This window comes from Sciurus carolinensis, chromosome 2, assembly GCF_902686445.1.
Source record: "Sciurus carolinensis chromosome 2, mSciCar1.2, whole genome shotgun sequence".
In the NCBI taxonomy this organism is placed as follows: domain Eukaryota; kingdom Metazoa; phylum Chordata; class Mammalia; order Rodentia; family Sciuridae; genus Sciurus; species Sciurus carolinensis.
The window spans coordinates 157,355,723-157,375,697 of NC_062214.1; the positions used below are offsets into that span (position 1 = coordinate 157,355,723).

General features: G+C 33.5%; 2 protein-coding genes across 4 annotated transcripts; one reads left to right on the forward strand and one right to left on the reverse strand.

The window, feature by feature from the left end:
* Positions 1 to 52: 52 nt before the first annotated feature.
* Positions 53 to 19,721, forward strand: Ap5m1 (adaptor related protein complex 5 subunit mu 1). Of its 3 annotated transcripts, XM_047536574.1 has the most exons (9): positions 53 to 438; positions 4,704 to 5,349; positions 9,735 to 9,962; positions 12,478 to 12,617; positions 13,087 to 13,172; positions 13,251 to 13,369; positions 14,536 to 14,577; positions 15,900 to 15,996; positions 18,555 to 19,721. In XM_047536574.1, the coding sequence occupies exons 1-9, from the start codon at positions 365 to 367 to the stop codon at positions 18,635 to 18,637; spliced, it is 1,515 nt and encodes a 504-aa protein (XP_047392530.1). In that variant the 5' UTR covers positions 53 to 364; the 3' UTR covers positions 18,638 to 19,721. The 3 variants fall into 3 exon arrangements, with proteins under 3 accessions (XP_047392530.1, XP_047392547.1, XP_047392539.1); XM_047536583.1 differs by lacking the exon at positions 14,536 to 14,577 and having other exon boundaries at positions 57 to 438; XM_047536591.1 differs by lacking the exons at positions 14,536 to 14,577; positions 15,900 to 15,996 and having other exon boundaries at positions 56 to 438.
* LOC124972313 (40S ribosomal protein S15a-like) lies at positions 10,172 to 10,635 on the reverse strand. Its single transcript, XM_047536602.1, has one exon. It carries the CDS (start codon positions 10,613 to 10,615, stop codon positions 10,223 to 10,225), a length of 393 nt encoding a protein of 130 aa, XP_047392558.1. The 5' UTR covers positions 10,616 to 10,635; the 3' UTR covers positions 10,172 to 10,222.
* Positions 19,722 to 19,975: the final 254 nt, after the last annotated feature.

Sequence of the window (19,975 nt, forward strand, 5' to 3'; positions counted from 1 at the left end):
GGCGAGTGAAGCTAGCGGCTGACGAACCGGAGAGAGGCTGGGCGCTCGGCCAGTGAGGAACCTTGATCCTTGCGGGCTACCATCCCGGAAGTGGAAATTAGAGGAAGACCGTACTGGGTTTGCTGTGGATAAGTTTCTCAAGATTCTAGATGCCAGATCTCAAGATTCTTAGCACTCTTTGTGGTGTGATTTGACCAGGATAGAATCAGAGGTTTTATTCTCCTCAGTTGAAGGAGGCAGCTTTCTGGTGAGCTCGTGTGTAGTCTCGGGACTTCCGTTAAGAGTCCTGCGGAGAAAGCCGGTCTACGCTGTTGCTCGGTGGCGACTTTGGTTCGGAGATGAGCTGATGCCTTAGTGGCTTACCATGGCCCAGCGGGCAGTGTGGCTTATACGCCACGAACCAGGAACTCCGCTTTGTGGCACCGTGAGATTCTCCAGGTAAATGCAAATCTGAATCCTCAGAAATGATGGATCGAAGATGCATTGATGTAGCTTTGTTTTGTGATGCATTGTGTCCCAGGTCTGCCACGAATGGCCTTGGTCAAGTTACTTCTCTGTTGTGCCTATTAAGTGAATATTTTATTTACCCTACCTACCTCTTAGTGTTGTGAAAATCGAGTTGTGACCTGGTAGATTATTACATGCGTTTTCTATTTTAAGTTTTATTGTATCTTAAAAGTAACTATCTGCTTAGGACAGATACAGAGATGATGAAGGGAAAAAAAAAAAACTTACTGAGCACGGAACATGTTTTAAGTGTTTCGACTCTCATTGATAAAATCAAGGACATTTTAGCTCATAAAAAAATCCTTGGTGAGCAGTATGACTTATTTTCATCTTATCATTTTGTATCTTTGCTAGACACATTTCTGATTCCCGGTTGATGAAGAAAAAGACGTATGAAAAATTGCATTCACTTTTTTCTTAGGTTGTGTAAGTGATCTGGTTCCACTTTTACAACTCTCCCTATTTTATCAAGATAGTTTTATGAAGAGAACTGTACACTAATATGAGTGACAAGTAATATATTTCACCTTTTATTCTCAGTGGCCACTTACAGTTCTTTTCTGCCATTTATTCATTCTTTCCTCTAAAATGAAGTAGCCTAATGGAAATGAGATTGAGCCAGATAAAGATGAGTGTCATTTTAAATGTAAAGTAATTAGCAATGTTGATATGAGAAATTCCCTTTGCAGCCTAAACAATTTTTGTTATTGAGGGCATTGGAGTTGGAGTTTATCATTTTCCTTCAGGATACTTGGCTTACATTTATTGTTGAACCTTGAGCACAGGAGATTAGTAATATTCTTTGGTCCATGGTTAATCAGCCTCATTGATTCATCCAAGATACTCTCGTTTTACTTTATATTCCCTTTGATTATCTGTTTCTCCTCTACTTCACAGGTAACTCTTACATGTTCTATATTATCCTTTTATTTATATGTATTTGTCAAATTATATAATTAATTAAGTGTGCGTTAGATTTCCCTTTGTTGCATTTGTCAAATTTCTCAGTGCTCTTTCTTTACTTTGTGTTCATTTAGAGCAGCACTATTCAATAAAATTTTCTACAATTGATGGGAAGGGGAAATGTTCTAAATCAGTGTTGGCTAATATAGCCACATGCATGTGTAGGTGCTGAGCTTTAGAACTGTGGCTGGTCTGAAGAACTCACTTGTTAATTTTGCTTAGTTTTAATATAAGTTTAAATAACTTAATGTGTTTAGTGTCTCTGTTGGACCCTAGATCTAGACCGTTGCTTCTGCTTTCTCTGTATTACTCCGTGGTTTACCTCCATATTTGACTGGTCTCTTTTCCCTAGTGATAATCTACAAAGTTGCCTCCATTTCATAGCCATCAGAACAATTCTAATGTAGACATCCTCAAACAGGTCCATAGTGTATACATATGCTGATTTTTAATAAACGTTTCCAAATAATTAATTAGCTTCTCAAAATGCTAATTGCACCCATCTATACATTCGCCAGTGGTTAGTGAGGCTTCCTGTGTCTGTTCTTTCCAGACACTTATTCTAATTGATTGGCATTTCTCTGTGTAGCAGTAATGGTTAGTCCTTTGGATTTCCTATTCTGTGAATAGTCTCATACGTATCCCCTGTCCTTTTTTTCCTTTGAAAATTGCTGTTTTTTCCTGTTTATTTATAGGAGTTTGTTATTTATTCTTGATGCTAATTCATGTCATTTTTAGATAGTATAGATTTTAAAATTTCTCTTTGTCAATTTAATGTTCTTGGTTTAAAAAAAAATCACTAATTTTAATGCAATTTGAAGTAGTTAGCTCTTCGGGAATTTTTTGAAGTCTTTCTCTACCCTTATTTCCCAAAGATATCATTCCACATTATCTCCTCTGAATTTTATCTCTTATATTTAGATGTTTAATTCATTTCTAGAATGTCTTTACAGATGGCAGGAATCCCATTTTATTTCTCTCTTATCATGGGCCAATTTTCCTAACATCGTCAAAGTAGTATATCTTTTATTTGTTGATTAATGAGGCTATTAATAATATTTATTATGTTCACCCATAAAAACATTGGTCTGTCTCAGTTTTGGGTTTTTTTGGGGTTTTTTTTTTTTGTTTTTTTTTGTTTGTTTGTTTGTTTTTTCTTTCTTTTACCAATACCATACTGGTTTTATGTCTGTGGCTTTGTAGCATATGTTAATACCGAAGTGAAAAAGTTTTTACTGCTTAAAAAACTACATTCCTTGAAGAAGTCATGCAAAGAATGTTTTCCCACTGTGCTCAGAATATTATTTTAGAAGAAAAATTCGGATATGTTTGGTTGAGCTTCTCAACAACTCCATGAAAGCTGCAAATTGGGACCAAATAATTCATCTGTCACCTTAGTTCTCTGTTACTGAATGGATTGGTAACATTTTTCTATTCAGATTTGTTATCTGTTGGGATTAGTGTTAGGACTAAAGAGATATGCACTGACATATTATCAATCAGTATGACAAAGGATAATAATTGTCATTTAAGATTTAATAAGGTGAGTGATCTTTCCTCTCTCTTACCTTCCCACAGCAGAATTTAGTTTCAATTCTGGTTTAAAAGTTTGCTCTCTACATAGTAATTTTATCAGCTTAAGTCTAGCTTTGGTTGATATTGTAACCCATAGTTTTAGGGCCAATTAAGGTTTGATTCATATTTTAGAAATAGAATAAATTTGAAATGACAGGTCGAGTAATCCAACAAAATATTGATTGAGCACATAGTAAGATGTGTAAGATCCCATATTAACCTCTTATCTTTACATTCAGTCATGAAATTGTTACACTTAAAAACTTTGTCCTCTAGATAAACATAGAATAAGATGCATCACCAATGGTATGCTGGCTGAATCTTTCCCTTTTCAGTCAAGAAAATGCATCATCTTTTAAATGAGTGAGGTTCGCTCATAAATGGTTAACTTTGTAACCTTATTTTTATTTTAAAAGTTATTAGCAAACATCAGAATTTTATTAATGGAAAAACTTATCCAAGTATGTGTTTGACCCTTGATTAAAAACTGCTGGGTTTTGCCATCCTTTTTTTAAATTTTTGTTGCTGGATTGAACTCAGGGCCTCTCACTATCATATGCTCTTCCACTGAGTTTATCCCCCAACCCTCCCATTTATTTTATAAATAAGAAAACAAGCTTAGGAAAGTTAGGTGATTTACTCAGAAGTCAGTAACTAACAAACAGCTTCATTTTAGGCTTGGAAGTGGAACAAGAAGGAATAGGGAAAAGTATAATATTTTTAAACTAAGAAAATATGATCACCAGATTTCTGTAAGAGACAAAAGCATTTTTGTTTCCTAAAATAAGGGGAAAAAAACAGTAAATTACTAACTACTATTTAACCCAGAGCATGCAAACCATAGAGGAATATTTAGATTTTTTTTTTTTTTTTTTAAACCTCATAGTGTCTTCCAGGGCCATTAGAGTTAGGCCATTATCAGTAAAACAATATTCCATATTTTGTGAAGTTTGGTAAGAAGACTCAGGGTACCTGTTATTCACTATAGACTAAGTAGAATGGAACATTTCTTTAATCATATCCTCTTAACTAGTGGATCCAAAATTTCAGAGGGTTAAATTGAATCACTTCTTTAGCCCTACTCTTCTAAGACGGAATTAAAAAAAAAAATTCTATGAATGCCTAGAATGATCTAGGTATACAGTCAGTGTATACCAAGAGAGAATCTGAGTACCTGACACATTTTTGAATTATAATTGATGTACTCTACCTATTTAAAAAATTAACTGTAATCCCAGCGACTCGGGAGGCTGAGGTAGGAGGATCATGAGTTCAAAGCCAGCCTCAGCAAAAGCAAGGTGCTAAACAATTCAGTGAGATCCTGTCTTTAAATAAAATACAAAATCAGGCTGGGGATGTGGCTCAGTGGTTGAGTGCTCCTGACTTCACTCCCCAATACTAAAAAAAATTAATAACTAAGCATTTTCAATAATAGATGATACTTTATCATTTGGAATAACCTCAAGTGTGAAACAGTTATTCTAATAAGAATTTACCATGTATATTTTGGGTTTGGGGTTTTATGGGTATGTGTATTTGTTATTTTATGATTTATTGTTATTCCTGTTCACCTTGTGTTTTAGGGCTTTTTCTTAGTTCCTTCATTTTGATTTTACTTGAAAGAATCATTTATAATGTTTCTTGTTTCCCTAATGCAGACGTTATCCAACTGTTGAAAACAGAGCCAAAGTATTCAATGGAGCAAGTTATGTGCCTATTCCCGAAGATGGTCCCTTTCTTAAAGCACTATTGTTTGAACTTAGATTACTGGATGATGATAAGGACTTCATGGAGTGTCGTGATAGTTGTACACACATCAATAAAACATCCATCTATGGACTTTCAATAGGAAATGAAGAACTCTGGCCAGTAGTTGCTTTTCTGAAGAATGGCATGGTATATGCTAGTGTTCCACTAGTCGAACAAACTCTCTCCCCTCGTCCATCATTAATTAGCATCAGTGGAATTTCACAAGGCTTGGAACTTCTTTTTGGGATACAGGATTTTCTTTACTCTAGTCAAAAAAATGACACTGAACTGAATACAAAATTGAGCCAATTACCTAACTTGCTTCTACAGACTTGTCCATTTGGTACTTTATTAGATACCAACTTACAGAATTCAGTGGATAATAATAATTTTGCTTCTGTATCTCAGCCACAAAAACAGCCAGCTTGGAAAGCTGGAACATACAAAGGAAAACCACAGGTTTCTATTTCTATCACTGAAAAGGTAAAATCCATGCAATATGATAAACAGGATATAGCAGATACATGGCAAGTTGTTGGAGCAGTCACTTGCAAGGTAAGATTTTCTCAGGTATTTGTTTTATTATGCCATTTAACATACATGGAGAAAGTAAAATTTTACTACCTGTATTTTACATTGTTAAGTGATATTTTTGATTTTTATCTTTATGGTGTTATTAGATGATAGAGTTATGAAATTTGATAATGTCATCTTTTTGCATTTCTTAACAGTTATTTAGTTACCTATTAGTGTATAATGAATTGTCCCATTATTATCCTCATAGACCCTGAAGTCAGAACTTCAGGAGCAGCTTAGCTGGGAACTTCTACTCTAGAAGTCAAGCAATAAGAGTTGAGATTTTGGTTGGGGCTAAAGTCATCTGAAAGCTTGACTGTGCCTGGAACGTGCACTTGCAAGATGACTCAGTCATATGACTGGGAAATCAGTGCTGGTTATTGGAGGAAGGCCTCTGTTCCTTTACATGGGAGCCTTTCAACAGGCTGCTTAAATGTCCTCAAAACTTGGGGACTGGCTCCCCTCAAATGATCCAAAGAAAAAGAGAGATTGAATCAGAAGATAATTGTTTTTGTTCCGTAGACTGGAAGGTCACGTGGCATCCTTTCCAGCACTTTCGATTTGTTTAGAAGCAAGTCATTAATCATAAGAGCTATAGGATTAGGTCCACATTTTGGAAAGAGAGAATTTGTGAACATATTTTAAAATCATAAACCCTATTTTCCATTTTCTCTAAGGTATAAAATTGACTAGTCCTCTGACATGATAACTAAAATCATTTTGAAGTGCTCGTTTATTTAAACAAGTAACAGGTCAATGTAGGATTCAGTGGTTTAAAGTTAGCAGATGGGGAAAGAAAGGAAATATCAATACAATTAACAAGTGGCTAATACCATGTTGAATAATGACCAAAATTAAAAATCCTCCTGGTAAACTCTTATCAGTATATATTAATAATTTTCTCAGATGTCTTTATTTTTCCACCATCCTTTATTCTCTACACTTGGAATATAAACTTTGTATATCAAATTTAATATTAAGTGACAAGGTAGAAATCCTATTGATAAAAGTAGATTTCAAGAACAGAGAATTAGAACAGTCCTGACAGGGAGATTGGGTATTTCTTTTTAATAATAATTAAAGTGACTCAGGAGGCTGAGACAGGGATTGCAAGTTTGAGATCATCCTCAGCAACTCAGTGAGGCCCTAAGCAACTTAGTGAGCAAGACCCTGTTTCAATGTGAAAAATAAAAAGACTAGGGATGTAACTCAATAGTAAAAATGCCCCTGGGTTAAATCCCCAGTACCAAAAAAAAGCGACCTGAAACTTTTGTCTATGTTAAACATATTTCTATCAAGATCAAAATACATTCATTATTCATTCTATTAAAAAGAACTATTTTAAATGGTCCTAAAATCATGGATTTTGTTATCCATAAATCTTAAAGTAGTCAAGAATCTTTTTTTTGTAAGTTTAGTATAATGAAAGTAGGATAATTCACCACTTGTTTTATCATCCTGTTTAATAAACAGGAAGTAATTTATAATGAAATGCTAATTAATGTGATATTTAAGTACCTTAATTATTGACAAACTGACCCCAGTTGGTTGCTTATGGGAATTTTGGATTAATTCCCATTTTTAGTTCTGAAATAGAGTATCGTGATAAGAGAACTTTGTTTTTTTAAAAAAAGAATGGTGGTACATTTTAATTTACACATTAAATGTTCTATTAGCCAAATGGTCTATTAGCCAAACTTTTTAATGGTCTATTAGCCAAACTTTTTAAAAGTACTTTAGGGGTTTAAGGAAGTGTTTAAAAGGAGTTTTATTATGAAGCTCATTATAAATGGAAATAACTATCCTCACTTTATCTTAGTCTAGTAGAAAACCTGGTGCCCTGAAAGCCTGTGTACTTATGTTCTAGTTCTTACTCTACCACTATTTTTCTATTTATGTACATATATAACCACTATTTTGCACAACTTTGTGCTCATTTGCCATTTTTAAAATGAGACAAGCACTTAGGTGCCTTCTGTTTTTAAAACACCTATTTCTAAAGTTCACATTTATACAAGCCAGACTGATTTAAACGGTAGTACACCCATCCCTTCTAGAATGGACTTCCTCATCCTGTATATAGTAAGTGAGTGATAATCTGGTATTTTAAGTACCTGAACAGTGGATAATTTGTTGGAGGTTTTTATAAAGATGCTGCTTCTCTGACCTCTTTAAGGGTATTAGACTGCTACGGGATAATTTTATAATCAAAAACTGAATATAATTTTAAAGTACTTACTAATTGAATATTTGCTTATTTTATTATCTTCATAAATATCCATCAAAAAACACAAACTACTTTTTATTCTTATTAGTTTACATATAGAGAGTAAAGAAGCAGATGATGTGGAAACACTGGTAAGACTGGGTGTGTAACTTAATGGTAGAGTGCTTGCCTAGCAAGCATAAAGTCCTGGGTTCAAGCTCCAGCACTGAAGGAGGAAAAAAAATGAAACACTAACATATTTTTAAGCATTTTGGTAAGATTATTTGGCATTTCTATTTTCAAATGAATTTGACATAATCGCACAATTATCACCAACGGACCTTTATAAGGCACTCATTATACCTAGTACCTTTCATATTAGCCTGCTTTCTCTCTTAAGTACTTACATTATATAGATACATTAATGAATTCACACATTGTTACATAGAACATTAAAAAAGGAATATTTTATATTAGTATTTTGTAAAGTAGGGTCAATAATTAGAAAAAATTAAACTCAGCAACATTTTTGTGTGTCTTCTATGCCATAGTAATGTGGTAGGCACTAGAGATAGAAATATATATGTTTTCAAAGAACTTAAACTTTAAAAGGAAAACAGGTATAGAAAAATACCTATAGTCAATAGATAATTAATGCATGATGCAGACTGTGTACGTGATAGTGCATTTGGAGCTAAGCATTTTGCCTGCTGAGTTCCTGAACCCGGGTACACTTAACCACTGAACTACATCCCCAACTCTTTTTTATTTTGTATTTTGGGACAGGGTCTCAATAAGTTGCTTAGGGCCTCAATAAGTTGCTGAGGCTGGCTTTGAACTCACCTTCCTCCTGCCTCAGCCTCCAGAGCCACTGGGATGATAGATGTGGGTGACTGTGCCAGGCTCAATCTGGCTTAATTGGCCAGTTTGATCCAGCCCTTTCAGAGGTAAATGTCAAATTAGAATTAGGATACAAGGAAAATCCTAATTATGCATACATACACAGGTTAAGTTTATTTGACTGGTTGGGTCAAAAAAGCCATTATAAGATATCTGGAAATATATTAGAGCTTACTCAAGTATAAGAGGAACTGGGGCAATACAAGTCTTCCTCTGGTTGCAGCCTTCCAGAAACAGTAACGGTTTCATTCTGGAGACTGGAGTAGGTAGAAAAACCAGAGTTCACAGAGAAATCTGAGAAGCTGCCATGTCTATCTGTTACTACCTCAAAGCAGAATTCATGAAAAGATCTGGAGTTCAGGGAGAGGTCAATGAAGCTGTCATATCTGGTTTCCATGACCTCCTAAGAATAATGGCTTTCCTTTCCCTTCTTCTATATGTCTCATCAGTACCTCCTACTGACAATCTAACCCAGGTCACATGGAAGAAAGTCCTAGGCATCTCTACATGGCAGAGGTAGGCTATAGAGGTGATGACTCCAAATGTAAGGCCTCATACAAAACATCAAATGAGCTAGATATGAAAAAAGATTACAGTGAGAAAAGAACATTGTAACTTGAGGGAATAGCACATGCAATGGTACACATGAAGGTATAAGACAATATGAATTATTCGGGGAAATGCAAGAATCCTCTATCTACAACAGAATTCACAGGGTAGAAAATGACTAAAGAGTTTAGACAGGGACCAAACAATGAAATATTTTGAGCATGGATACAGCATAATAAAAATTACGATTCATTAAGATAACTCTGACATTTGTGGAGGGTGGATTGATGACAGGAAAACAAGTGAATATACTTTTAGAGATGTAACACATTGAAGGCCTGAACAAATATGATTGCAAAAGGAATATAGAGTAGTGAATAGATTTAACATCTTTTTTCCCCCATACTGGGAAAGGCCCCAGGGCCTTGTGTGAGATGTTAAGCAAGTGTTCTCTATCCCCAGCCTTTTAACATACCTTTCTAAGAGGTATAGTAGTAAGCAGAGGGGACTGTGAAGGCTCTCTTGGTACCAGGCTAGAGTATCTTACGAGCATCAGAAAATAGAAAACAAGTAGAATAATCCCTAGAGAGAAAAATGAGTTCAGTTGGGGGAACTTACTCAATTTGCTTTGATAAATTTAGAAAAACCTGAAACCTGAAGGTGTATATCTCCAATATCTTGATAATATCCATTTCTGCTTGTATTATAGTGTGATTTAGAAGGAATCATGCCAAACGTCACCATCAGCTTGAGCCTCCCCACCAATGGATCTCCACTTCAAGATATTCTAGTTCATCCTTGTGTGACTTCTCTTGATTCTGCCATTCTGACTTCTAGCAGCATTGATGGAGTGGATGATTCTGCATTTAGTGGGCCTTATAAATTTCCATTCTCTCCACCCTTAGAGTCATTCAGTTTATGCTACTATACTTCCCAGGTAAACAGTCTTGGAAAAGTTGAAATTTTCCTGATCTTTATAAATATTATTGATAAAGCAAATCTTTTGTACACTTGGTCCAAACAAGAATTTTTTTGAGTTATTTACCGGACAATAATTGAGAGATGAAGATGAAGATTCATTTCTTTGAATAGGCTACCTGTTAATCTCTGGTGTCTGTAACAGTAAATAGTTTGCAAAGTCAGAAATTTTTTTTTTTTTTCTATTGAGGCATTTTATTATATGTGTGTTTTACATCCCTAGAAAAAGAATCCCAGGATTTTTCCTCCTGTGTGTTTTCGTCTTGCTTCTTCGTGGTCCATGATGCCCGCTGAGGTTGTCAATACAATGAAACCAAACTGACGGGACAGGAGCAGATTATTCTGCCATTTTTCTAGGTCTTTGAGCTGCACATCAAATCTGGGGCTGATCACTCCACACTTGTTTAACCTGCCTGTGAGGTTGACAACAATTTTCCCAGCTCTGTGATCATCAGTGATTTCAAATTCGCCAATGTAACCATGCTTCATCATCACAGTTAGAAACCGGACGATGACTTTGGAGCACGGCCTAATAAGGACCTGGCATTTGCCTCTCTTTTCGGCATTGTTGATGCTCTTGAGAGCATCAGCCAGGACATTCATGCGCACCATTATGGCGGCACGAAAAGATGGCGGAAAGAGAGAAATTTTTTTTAATTTTGTTTTTATTTGCTCTAACTCGTTATATATTATACTGGAACACATTTTGACACTTCTTACATAAATGGATTATAACTTCTCATTCTTCTGGTCATACGTGATGTGGAATTGCACTAGTCATGTAGTCATATATATGCACATAGGGTAATAATGTCCAATTCATTCTACTAATCCAAAGTACCTTTATTCTTCCCTAGTGTTCCCCACCCCACTTATTGTGAGTTAGCATCCACATATCAGAGGAAACATTTTGGCTTTTGTTTTTTTGGGATTGGCTTACTTTGCTTAGCGTGATATTCTCCAAATTCATCCATTTACCTGCAAATGCTATAATTTCATTTTTCTTTAAGGCTGAGTAATATTCTGTTATGTATTCATACCACATTTTCTTTATCCATTCATTTGTTGAAGGACAATTTTTTTTTATTCCTAATAGGAAGTCCTTACTCACAGAATAGATCTTGATATGATTTAGTCATGTTTTTAATCATGAAGAAGACATAACACTAATCCCAGGTAGTCTTAGTTCCACATACATAATTGGGAGTAGGAGTTTACTGGGAATTGAACCCAGGCCTTTACATGTGAGCACTCTACCCTGAGCTACAACCTCAGCCCCTTTTATTTTATTTTGAAACAGGGTCTTGCCGTGTTTCTCAGGCTGATCCTGAACTTGTGATCCTCATGCCTCAACCTCCCCAGGAGCTGGGGTTGGCTTGTACCTCTTTACCCCACTGTATATTATTAATAAGTATTTGTTGGTTGTTAACTGTGTGTCAGACATTGTCCTCAGCATTTTTGCACATATTTTCTCTAATTTTTTAAACAAACCTTAAGGTAAATATCATTAGCTGAATTTTATACATGAGGAGAGGTTAAATGACTTACAAAAGGTTTATGTAACTTTTATATAACTGATAAATGGCAGAACTTGACTTTGAACCCAAGTCCAACCTGTTTTCTACTATAATATGCCATTTGTTACCTTAGTTATCAGTCAGTATAGTAGTAGACCCTATTTAAGCCACCTTAGGTAGGAAGTTATTTTAAGGAGGCAATAGGCAGTCTTCATTGTCATTCAAGAAAAAGAGGTAGACCCAGACCATATAGGATATGAAAAATTAAAATCACTTTAAGCCAAAGGTTCTCGTTGTCTTATCTCTGCTTCCGTCTCCTCTTTCATCTGGCTTTCTATGCTTGCACATGATCTTACAGCTCTAAGATCCACACTATATAAGCAGAGTCTCTGTATCTTACTTCAGAAGTGCTAATAGAAATGATTGGCTTGCCCCAGGCTACAAATTATTTCCCCTTTAGTCAGTTATTGTGACCAATCAAGTAAGCTACTTCTGAGTTACTCCTGAGTTGAAGAAAGTGGCAGGAATGCAGCCACAGAATACAGATGGAGCATCAGGAACTGTGGTCAGGGAAGCAATTACCAGTATGTCTAGTACATGTCCTGTGCTCCACGTCAAAGAATTTGGAAGAGGAGAATATGGAAGAGCAAGAAGAGGAAGAATATATTGTACACCATTGTAAGGCATCTTTTCTTATTACTGGGAATAGAAAGAGGTAGAAGAATCTCTATCCTTATAATGAATATAGACCCATTATTGCTATTGTCAAAGCAACATGGAGTAGCTCACTAGATATTAAAGACAAATCTGTATATAACAATTATGTTTGCATGTGTGTGTGTATATATGCACACTGACATAATGTGTATAATATACATAAGAACTGCTCCCCCATCGCCATTAATATTTTAGACCCATTAACCTGAGATTTTTATAAAAATTTATGTTTGCTTTCAGGTCCCTGTCCCACCAATTTTGGGTTTTTATCAAATGAAAGAAGAAGAAGTACAACTAAAAATAAAAGTTAATTTAAAACTTCATGAAAGTGTGAAAAATAATTTTGAATTCTGTGAAGCTCATATACCTTTTTACAATAGGTAGGAGTAAATAACATGATGTCTGCCTTCCCTAGTAGATTCCCACTGTGTTTGCTTTTTACCTTATTTTTTCAAGAACTAAATAATTTTATGTTACTCAAATGAATGCTGATTCTGAACCAAAACATAATCATAAAAATAATCTATTTACCTTTAAATGTTTCTTTACTTTTGTGGTTAAACTTGCTAGTAAATTATAAACCAATTAACCTCCTTGAAGATTATTTACTACTGACTTTATTTCTAGCAATTTTACTGTACTCTACATACAAGTCAATAGCAATGAAATGTATATCATAAATGTTTATGTAGTTTCTAGTATTTTCTGAGCTAGTCATTATTCTGTTCTGGTCTACAAATTTGAATACATAGCTACCTTTTTGCTGTCCTTGTTTTAAGTAACAGTAATAAGATTTGATTTAAAGCTGTTCCATTTGTGATCCTTTTTTTCTGTTTTCTCTTGTTAAAGAGGTCCAATTACACAATTGGAATACAAAGTTAGTTTTGGCCAACTTGAAGTATTTCGAGAGAAAAGCTTACTGATCTGGATTATTGGTGAGCAAGATTTTATTGATTTTTTTTTCCTTTTATTTGCTATAGGTTCTACTTTTTTTAGATTATTTATGTTTTTAGGCCAGAAGTTCCCCAAATCAATGGAAATTAGTCTTTCTGGAACTGTAACTTTTGGAGCCAAGAGCCATGACAAGCAGCCATTTGACCAGATTTGTATTGGAGATACAGCATATGTGAAGGTAAGCATTTGTATGACTCACTACATTAGAACTTCTTCCTTTGTTTGTAAATTGCATTTACCTAGTTGATTTATAATATTTCACAGCAAATTGTTTTTATTCTGTGTTTTTTGACTACCTAAGTACTTTTTTTTAGAGTCTCATTTGATTCCTTTTGATTAGTACTAGTCATTTTTCTATTTTAGTTAATATAAATTTTAAGAGAGATCATTAAATACTCTTAAACACCCTAACTTAACTGAGATCATTAAATATAACTAAACACCCCAACTTAACCTACCCAGCATTTAATTGTCAAATTGAAAATTTATTTATGAAAAATGTAAAATATAGTCCTTACTCTGTATGGATTTTCAGTAGTGTACATCAACTGCTTTTAGTGTTTGAAGGAAAGAGTGAGCACTTCTGGCCAAGGAGGACAAGGGAAGATGGAATTAAAGCAAACTTTGAGGCCTAGATAAGCATGAATGAGAAGGCTCGAAGATTGACTATATTTATTTTAGTTTAAAAGAATGACATAAAGGAGTGAAGAATAAATAAGACACTTAGGATTGAGTGCTGAGAAGTGTCATACTGTGTAAGACTGGATGCATTCTTTAGATTTGGAATATAGAAGGTTTGAATCTTTTATTACTTTGGAGATGTAATTTTTTGAATAGGAGAGGGGTCTTCAAAAAATGATATTTTGTGAATATTAATCTGCTATGGATGTGAAGGAAATGAGTGACAAAAAACTAAAGACATCAAAAATATTTTATAGCTATATTAATACACCAAATGAAAGGCACTAAGTCATGCCAAGCTAGTGTTATATCAGCAGCATTTTTGGAGTAGCCCAAAAGATAAAACTTGATATCTCAAGGAAGAGATCAGCAGCATATAAGGAGAAATAGTTGAAGCAGTAGAAATGAGTAAGTTTGGAAATAGTAAGAAAAATGGGAAAGATTCAGGAAGACTATTGAGGAAAATTAAAGGGGTGATCAAAAAGGTAACAAGAAATTAGAACACTGTCAAAGGGAGATTGAAACCTATCCATAAAGGCAAATTGGGGAATTGGTGATAAAGTCAAAAATAATTGGCAATAATTTGTTTTTTTCCCCATGGTGGCTTCAACTGTGTCTACTAACATTGTTTCAAAGTTATTATTAAAAGTTCTAATTTTTCAGAAAAAAAATGTGGGGAGTTACCACATTGCATATTCTTCAGAGGTGGGTATTATGATTTTTCTATTCATTTCCATCACTTAACCAGTTTCCTTTCATCAAAAGCATCAGACATTTGTGTTAAGTCAATGAACTGAATGTGTTTTATGTTATCTCAGTTATGTGGAAGTCAACCTTGTCATACATAACTTCCAGCATCCGAATTACATCAAGCAAGCAAGCACAAGCCCCTTACTATCAAAAATTATTTGAGTTGCAACAGGAATAATTTGTTAAGATTTAGAAATAACATCTATGCATGTGATCAGTTAGTTTAGCAATTAAAGAAAAAATTTGCAAAATGGGAAAGATTTGCAGGGAAGAAAGGGAAAAAATTAACATAAGAGTGGGGATGTAATTTCAGTGGTAGAGCTCTTGCCTAGCACACATGAGATACTGGATTTGATCCCCAGCACTGACAAAATAAATAAATAAAAAGCATGGAAAAGTTAACATGGTATTTCAAAATCAGGAGCATTTATCAGCAGAGATGAAGAGAACCACAACAAAAGAAGACTGGAACTCTGCCAGATATAGACCATTTCCTATGAATGTGATTGTGACTCAGGCATCATGTCTTCAGAGAAGCTACTGCCTCACTGTATTACAGAACAGTATAATAATTGTCATTTACAGTGATAACCCCACATTATCAATGAAATTAGTAACTATTGATTACATTTTTTAAAAGCTTTCTAGGTGAGGGAAGGGATAATTTCTAAGCTCAGTTCTGTAAAAGTTAAATTTCAGTTTCTTAGAAAATTAAGTAGAATAACCCATTCTCCCCAAACACCAGATAAACTGTTTGTTTTAATTAGATTCTTACTTCTCTAAAAGGTATATATATTCTTGCCTATAAAAGAATTATGATCTAAAATATTTTGCAATCGCATAGCCCTTGGGATAAAAGAGAGTATATAGTATACCAGACAGCATAGCAGAAGGAGCACCTACTTTTGTAGTCAGCCAAGTCTGAGGTTAGATGCCAGTTCTGCTGCTTACATACTGGGATATTAATTACTTCTATCTCTGAACCTCAGTTCCCTTATTTGAAATGATACCATATGGATTAGAGTCCATATTGGTGAAGTGCCTGGTTTGTGTTAAGCACTTCATAATGGAAGTCTTTAAAGAAATGGCCCTAGTGCAAAGGAAAAAGAGTATGTGTGTACATATTTGTACAAATGTATACTCATAATCGAAGTTTAATTTATGGTTTTTATTTTGTAAGCTGTGTGAGATGAATTTTCTAAATTATGTCAAGAGAAAAAATGTGACCATCATTTTTACCAACTAATCACATCAACTTAGTACATTTCTCTTCCTAGCTTCATTTTAGCATCTTAGATTACACACTTACTGGATGTTATGCGGATCAACATTCAGTTCAAGTTTTCGCATCAGGAAAACCAAAAATAAGTGCACGTAAGTTGTACAGATTCAAACAAACTTAATGAGATTTAAATGATCGTATGTTGTTATTACCTAAGGTAAAATTAAAATATAACAGGATTTAGAATTTGGAGAATTATCTCAATTTGTAAAAATCCTAACCTTATCTACCCCAGCATAACACTGTGAATTTTGTATGGCCCTCAGCCTTCTCCTATTTAAAATAGGATCAGGATGAGCAAGGATTAAGATGAGATGGACTTTAGTATAAAATTGGTTTTGCTTTGTTCTGGTTATAATAAACTCTTATTCAGAGGTGGTCCACAAGGGCTTTGGTGTTCAACAAATAAGGATTCAAGTATGGGATATTTTACTGGCTGTGTTGCTTCATTGAACTTCCTGAAGTTTTAGTTTCCTCATCTTTAAAGTGGAAATAATAGTATTATTACCTTAGGATTTTTATGAGGTTTAAGTAAGATTATATTGATCAAGCACTTAACTTATAGTATAGATTCAGTACGTGGTAAATATAATTATTATTTTAAAATTTAAATAATTTTATTAAATATTATAATCAATAAACATCATTTCACACCTTCTCTAGTCTACCAGTAGGCAAGCTGTAAAGATGATTTCCTGTTTCAATGAGTTTATGGGTTGTAAAAAAATATATATATATATATATATAAATACATACATACATACATATATACTTTATATAAAAACAGCTAAACAAAAAGCAATTTATAAATGAATTCAGATTTCTTTCAGATCAAATTCATATAGCTGACATAGAAAAGTAGCTAGAATGAAGTATAGTTAGATAAAGTTAAGGAGAAACTTTTTGCCTTATAGATTGAGGAGAATAAAGCTATAATATGTATATATTTAAATAAGAATGATATTAATTTATAAAATTATTTCTATATTTAAATAAATATTTCTTAAACTAAGGATTAGGGTCCCTAAAAATAGAAAGTATAGAGCAAGACTCCATATTGAATACTTCAAAAGAATTAGAGAATTTAGAACTATGGAATTCTAAGCAATTTCTTGTGAATTTAAGAAATATATTCTATGTAGTGAAACCAGAAAAAGCTGACATTTCTCACCTCCCTAAGCTGACCCTCCTTTTCTCCTCAGTTTTGTTGTTTTTACTTTGTAAGTGAATTCATGAAAGAGTACTCAAAGTGCATTTTTGTTTTTATGAAAGCATAATATTGGACAACCAGTGGCTTTGTCTAAATACAAACAGACCAGTGTTTTAAGATATTTATGAGAAATTTATTGTCTTTTAGTAACTAGAATATTTTAAGTTTTTTTATTAGTATTAATGTAATTTTCAGAGAGCATAATGCAGAATAAATTTCGGTAATATACCTGTTTCTTAATGCAAAATATTGAAAGAGCTCATTTTAAATGGATCAATTATAACTAGTCTTTATTTCCATCCTCTGTTTATTTCAGACAATGACTGCCAGTTTGTGCTACCATGTGAAGCCTTTATTTAGCCATCATCTTGGCAATAAAATCTATATTCACAATTACAGCTTCATTCTGAAAATAGTGTAGTAGTAATAATGCTGATTTCAGTAATAGCTGTTTATTGTTTACTAGGTACTCAACATAGTTTCTATTTTATGTGTACTAACTCATTACTCCTCATAGCATCCTATATAAAAGTTAGCTCCATTTTACAGATAAGGACACTGATGGAACAGAGGGTCAGGTAGTTAGTAATAATGCAGAACTGAGGATCAAACTCAGGTAGTCATTCTGTCTCTGGAGCCTATTCACTTAACAGCATGCTCTGTTGCCTCTCAGTGTTGCTAGGTTCTCAAACATTTAAAGTAAATGAAACAAGTAAAGGACAAGTTAATATATTTACTATTCTTTGCGTTATGAAGAAGGACATGAAGAAGAAAGGTAGAAAGGGCTGAATTGTATATTTAGTGATATACATATACAAAATAATAATTTACCTGAGTCTAAATCCAAAGAAGCATTACCATCTCAATTCTACATATCAGAAAAGTGTAGTTCAAAGAGATTGTCATTTGACTAAAGTTGCAAAGCTATTAAAACAAAACATTTACTTTTGATCAGAACTATAATGAAAACTCAGCAAAGCCACTTCTTTATCTTGTAGCTAGAAAGTTGAATGTTGATTTACATCTTTGACATTTTGAATAAATAAAGAATAATGTGACCAGAATCAGGACAATGGTAAAGAAATTACAGAAGGGAAACCAACAAAAGAAAAAAAATTTAAGTATTTTTACAGTTAAAGTAATGATTCACAAGAAATTGTATTTAGGAGAAATGTGAGGAAAAAATTTACAGATTTGGCATCAATAAAAGAGATTTCATATAAGCTCAAAAATGAATTGTTCAAAGATTTAAAGAGCTCAGATTTTTTTAAGTGGCAAAAGTTTTATAATAAAGCCTTGATAAAGTAAAAGTAAAATGAATATTTCAAAGGATTGCCATGAAATGACTGCACTGCACAATTTCAAAAAATCATGACTTTGCTCTCCTATTGATTTTTTGCTAAGATAAAATAGTTTTACCTTTTTTTTTTCCTTTTTTAGACCGGAAACTAGTATCTTCTGATTATTACATCTGGAATTCTAAAGCCCCTGCTCCAGTAACATATGGATCATTATTACCGTGATTTTCTTTTCATATTTAAATGGAATTTATACAATAGTAACATAGCATAAATGAAATCATAGATTTTTATTTTCATTGTGTATTCATATAACCTGTGAGTGAAAAAAAATCTCTGAATGATTTTAATTATAAAATATTCATATTTAATGTTTTTAATCTGAGTAGTTTGAAAGAATATCATAACATAATAATGTTATGTCATATATAACATTATTATATATTCCATAAGTTCTATATTGTAGCATTAATATATAATTATATATTGTATGTATAGTGTGTATTACTGTTATATAATATTATACAGTCTAATACCTCCTGTATTTGTTACCCTTTCATTTTCTGTCACTGTGATTCAGAATACAGAGAATTTGTAATTCACTCTGACTTATTTTAGACTCATCCTGGGTTAGTATGCCATATATGTTCCTTCCTGCCCCTGTAGCAGACATTGCTAATCAATACAGCCCTATTTCTACTGTGAGTTTTTCTGGGTATGAGCTCAGGCATCTTAGTGCAGAGTTTTATAAGCAACCATTCCAATGGTTTGTAGCTGGCATGCAAGATAACTATTTGCTCTTTCAAACCTAAGTACTAAGCCAGGGTTGGTGGGGCTCACCTGTAATCCCAACAACTTGGAGGACTAAGGCAGGAGGATCATGAGTTTGAGGCCTCTTGGCAATCTGAAGAGACCCTGTTTCAAAATAAAAAGGAATGGTGATATAGCTCAATGGTAGAATGTCCTTGGGTTCAATCCCCAATACAAAAAAAAAAAAAAAAAAAAAAAACTAAGTACTAATCTCCCAGTATATTGTGCTGATACAGAATATCAGTGACCCAGTTAGAAACAACTATAAATCTCTTGAAAAATCAGCCAGTGGAGATACAGGAAAATTGCTTAAATAGTAACCTGTTCTTAATCAGAACTATCCCATTGACTAATGAAGAATCTGCATAATTCTATTAATCCCTGTTCTAGAGTTAATTTTTAAGTAAGTTTGTTAATCTGCCACAAAAACATTTTGCTTAGGATGTCTATAGGCATATTAAAAAAAAAAAAGATGGGTAGGATACCTTTAGAAGATGAACACAGTGTTTTGCAGTTGTTTGATGTCTTCAGCCAATTTCTGAAGATAAATGTAGATATAATATTGTTCTTTCCTTGTTTTACTAAATTAAAAATCTGTTAATGAATAAATTTATGTAAAAACTGAAAAACCTTTCTGTGGGTAGAGTATCATTTACTCTTAGTCTTATATGATAGCATATTTTCTTTAAATTTGTCTCATTTTCTTATTTAAATTTTCTTGATTTCTTCAGAAACCATTAGTCATATTCTTTA

Coding starts and splice junctions, on each gene's coding strand:
- Ap5m1 (XM_047536574.1), top strand. CDS start 365: ATGGCCCAGCGGGCAGTGTGGCTTATACGCCACGAACCAGGAACTCCG. Junction 5,350..9,734: donor TTGGAGCAGTCACTTGCAAG/GTAAGATTTTCT, acceptor CTTGTATTATAG/TGTGATTTAGAAGGAATCAT. Junction 9,963..12,477: donor TATGCTACTATACTTCCCAG/GTAAACAGTCTT, acceptor GTTTGCTTTCAG/GTCCCTGTCCCACCAATTTT.
- LOC124972313 (XM_047536602.1), bottom strand. CDS start 10,615: ATGGTGCGCATGAATGTCCTGGCTGATGCTCTCAAGAGCATCAACAAT.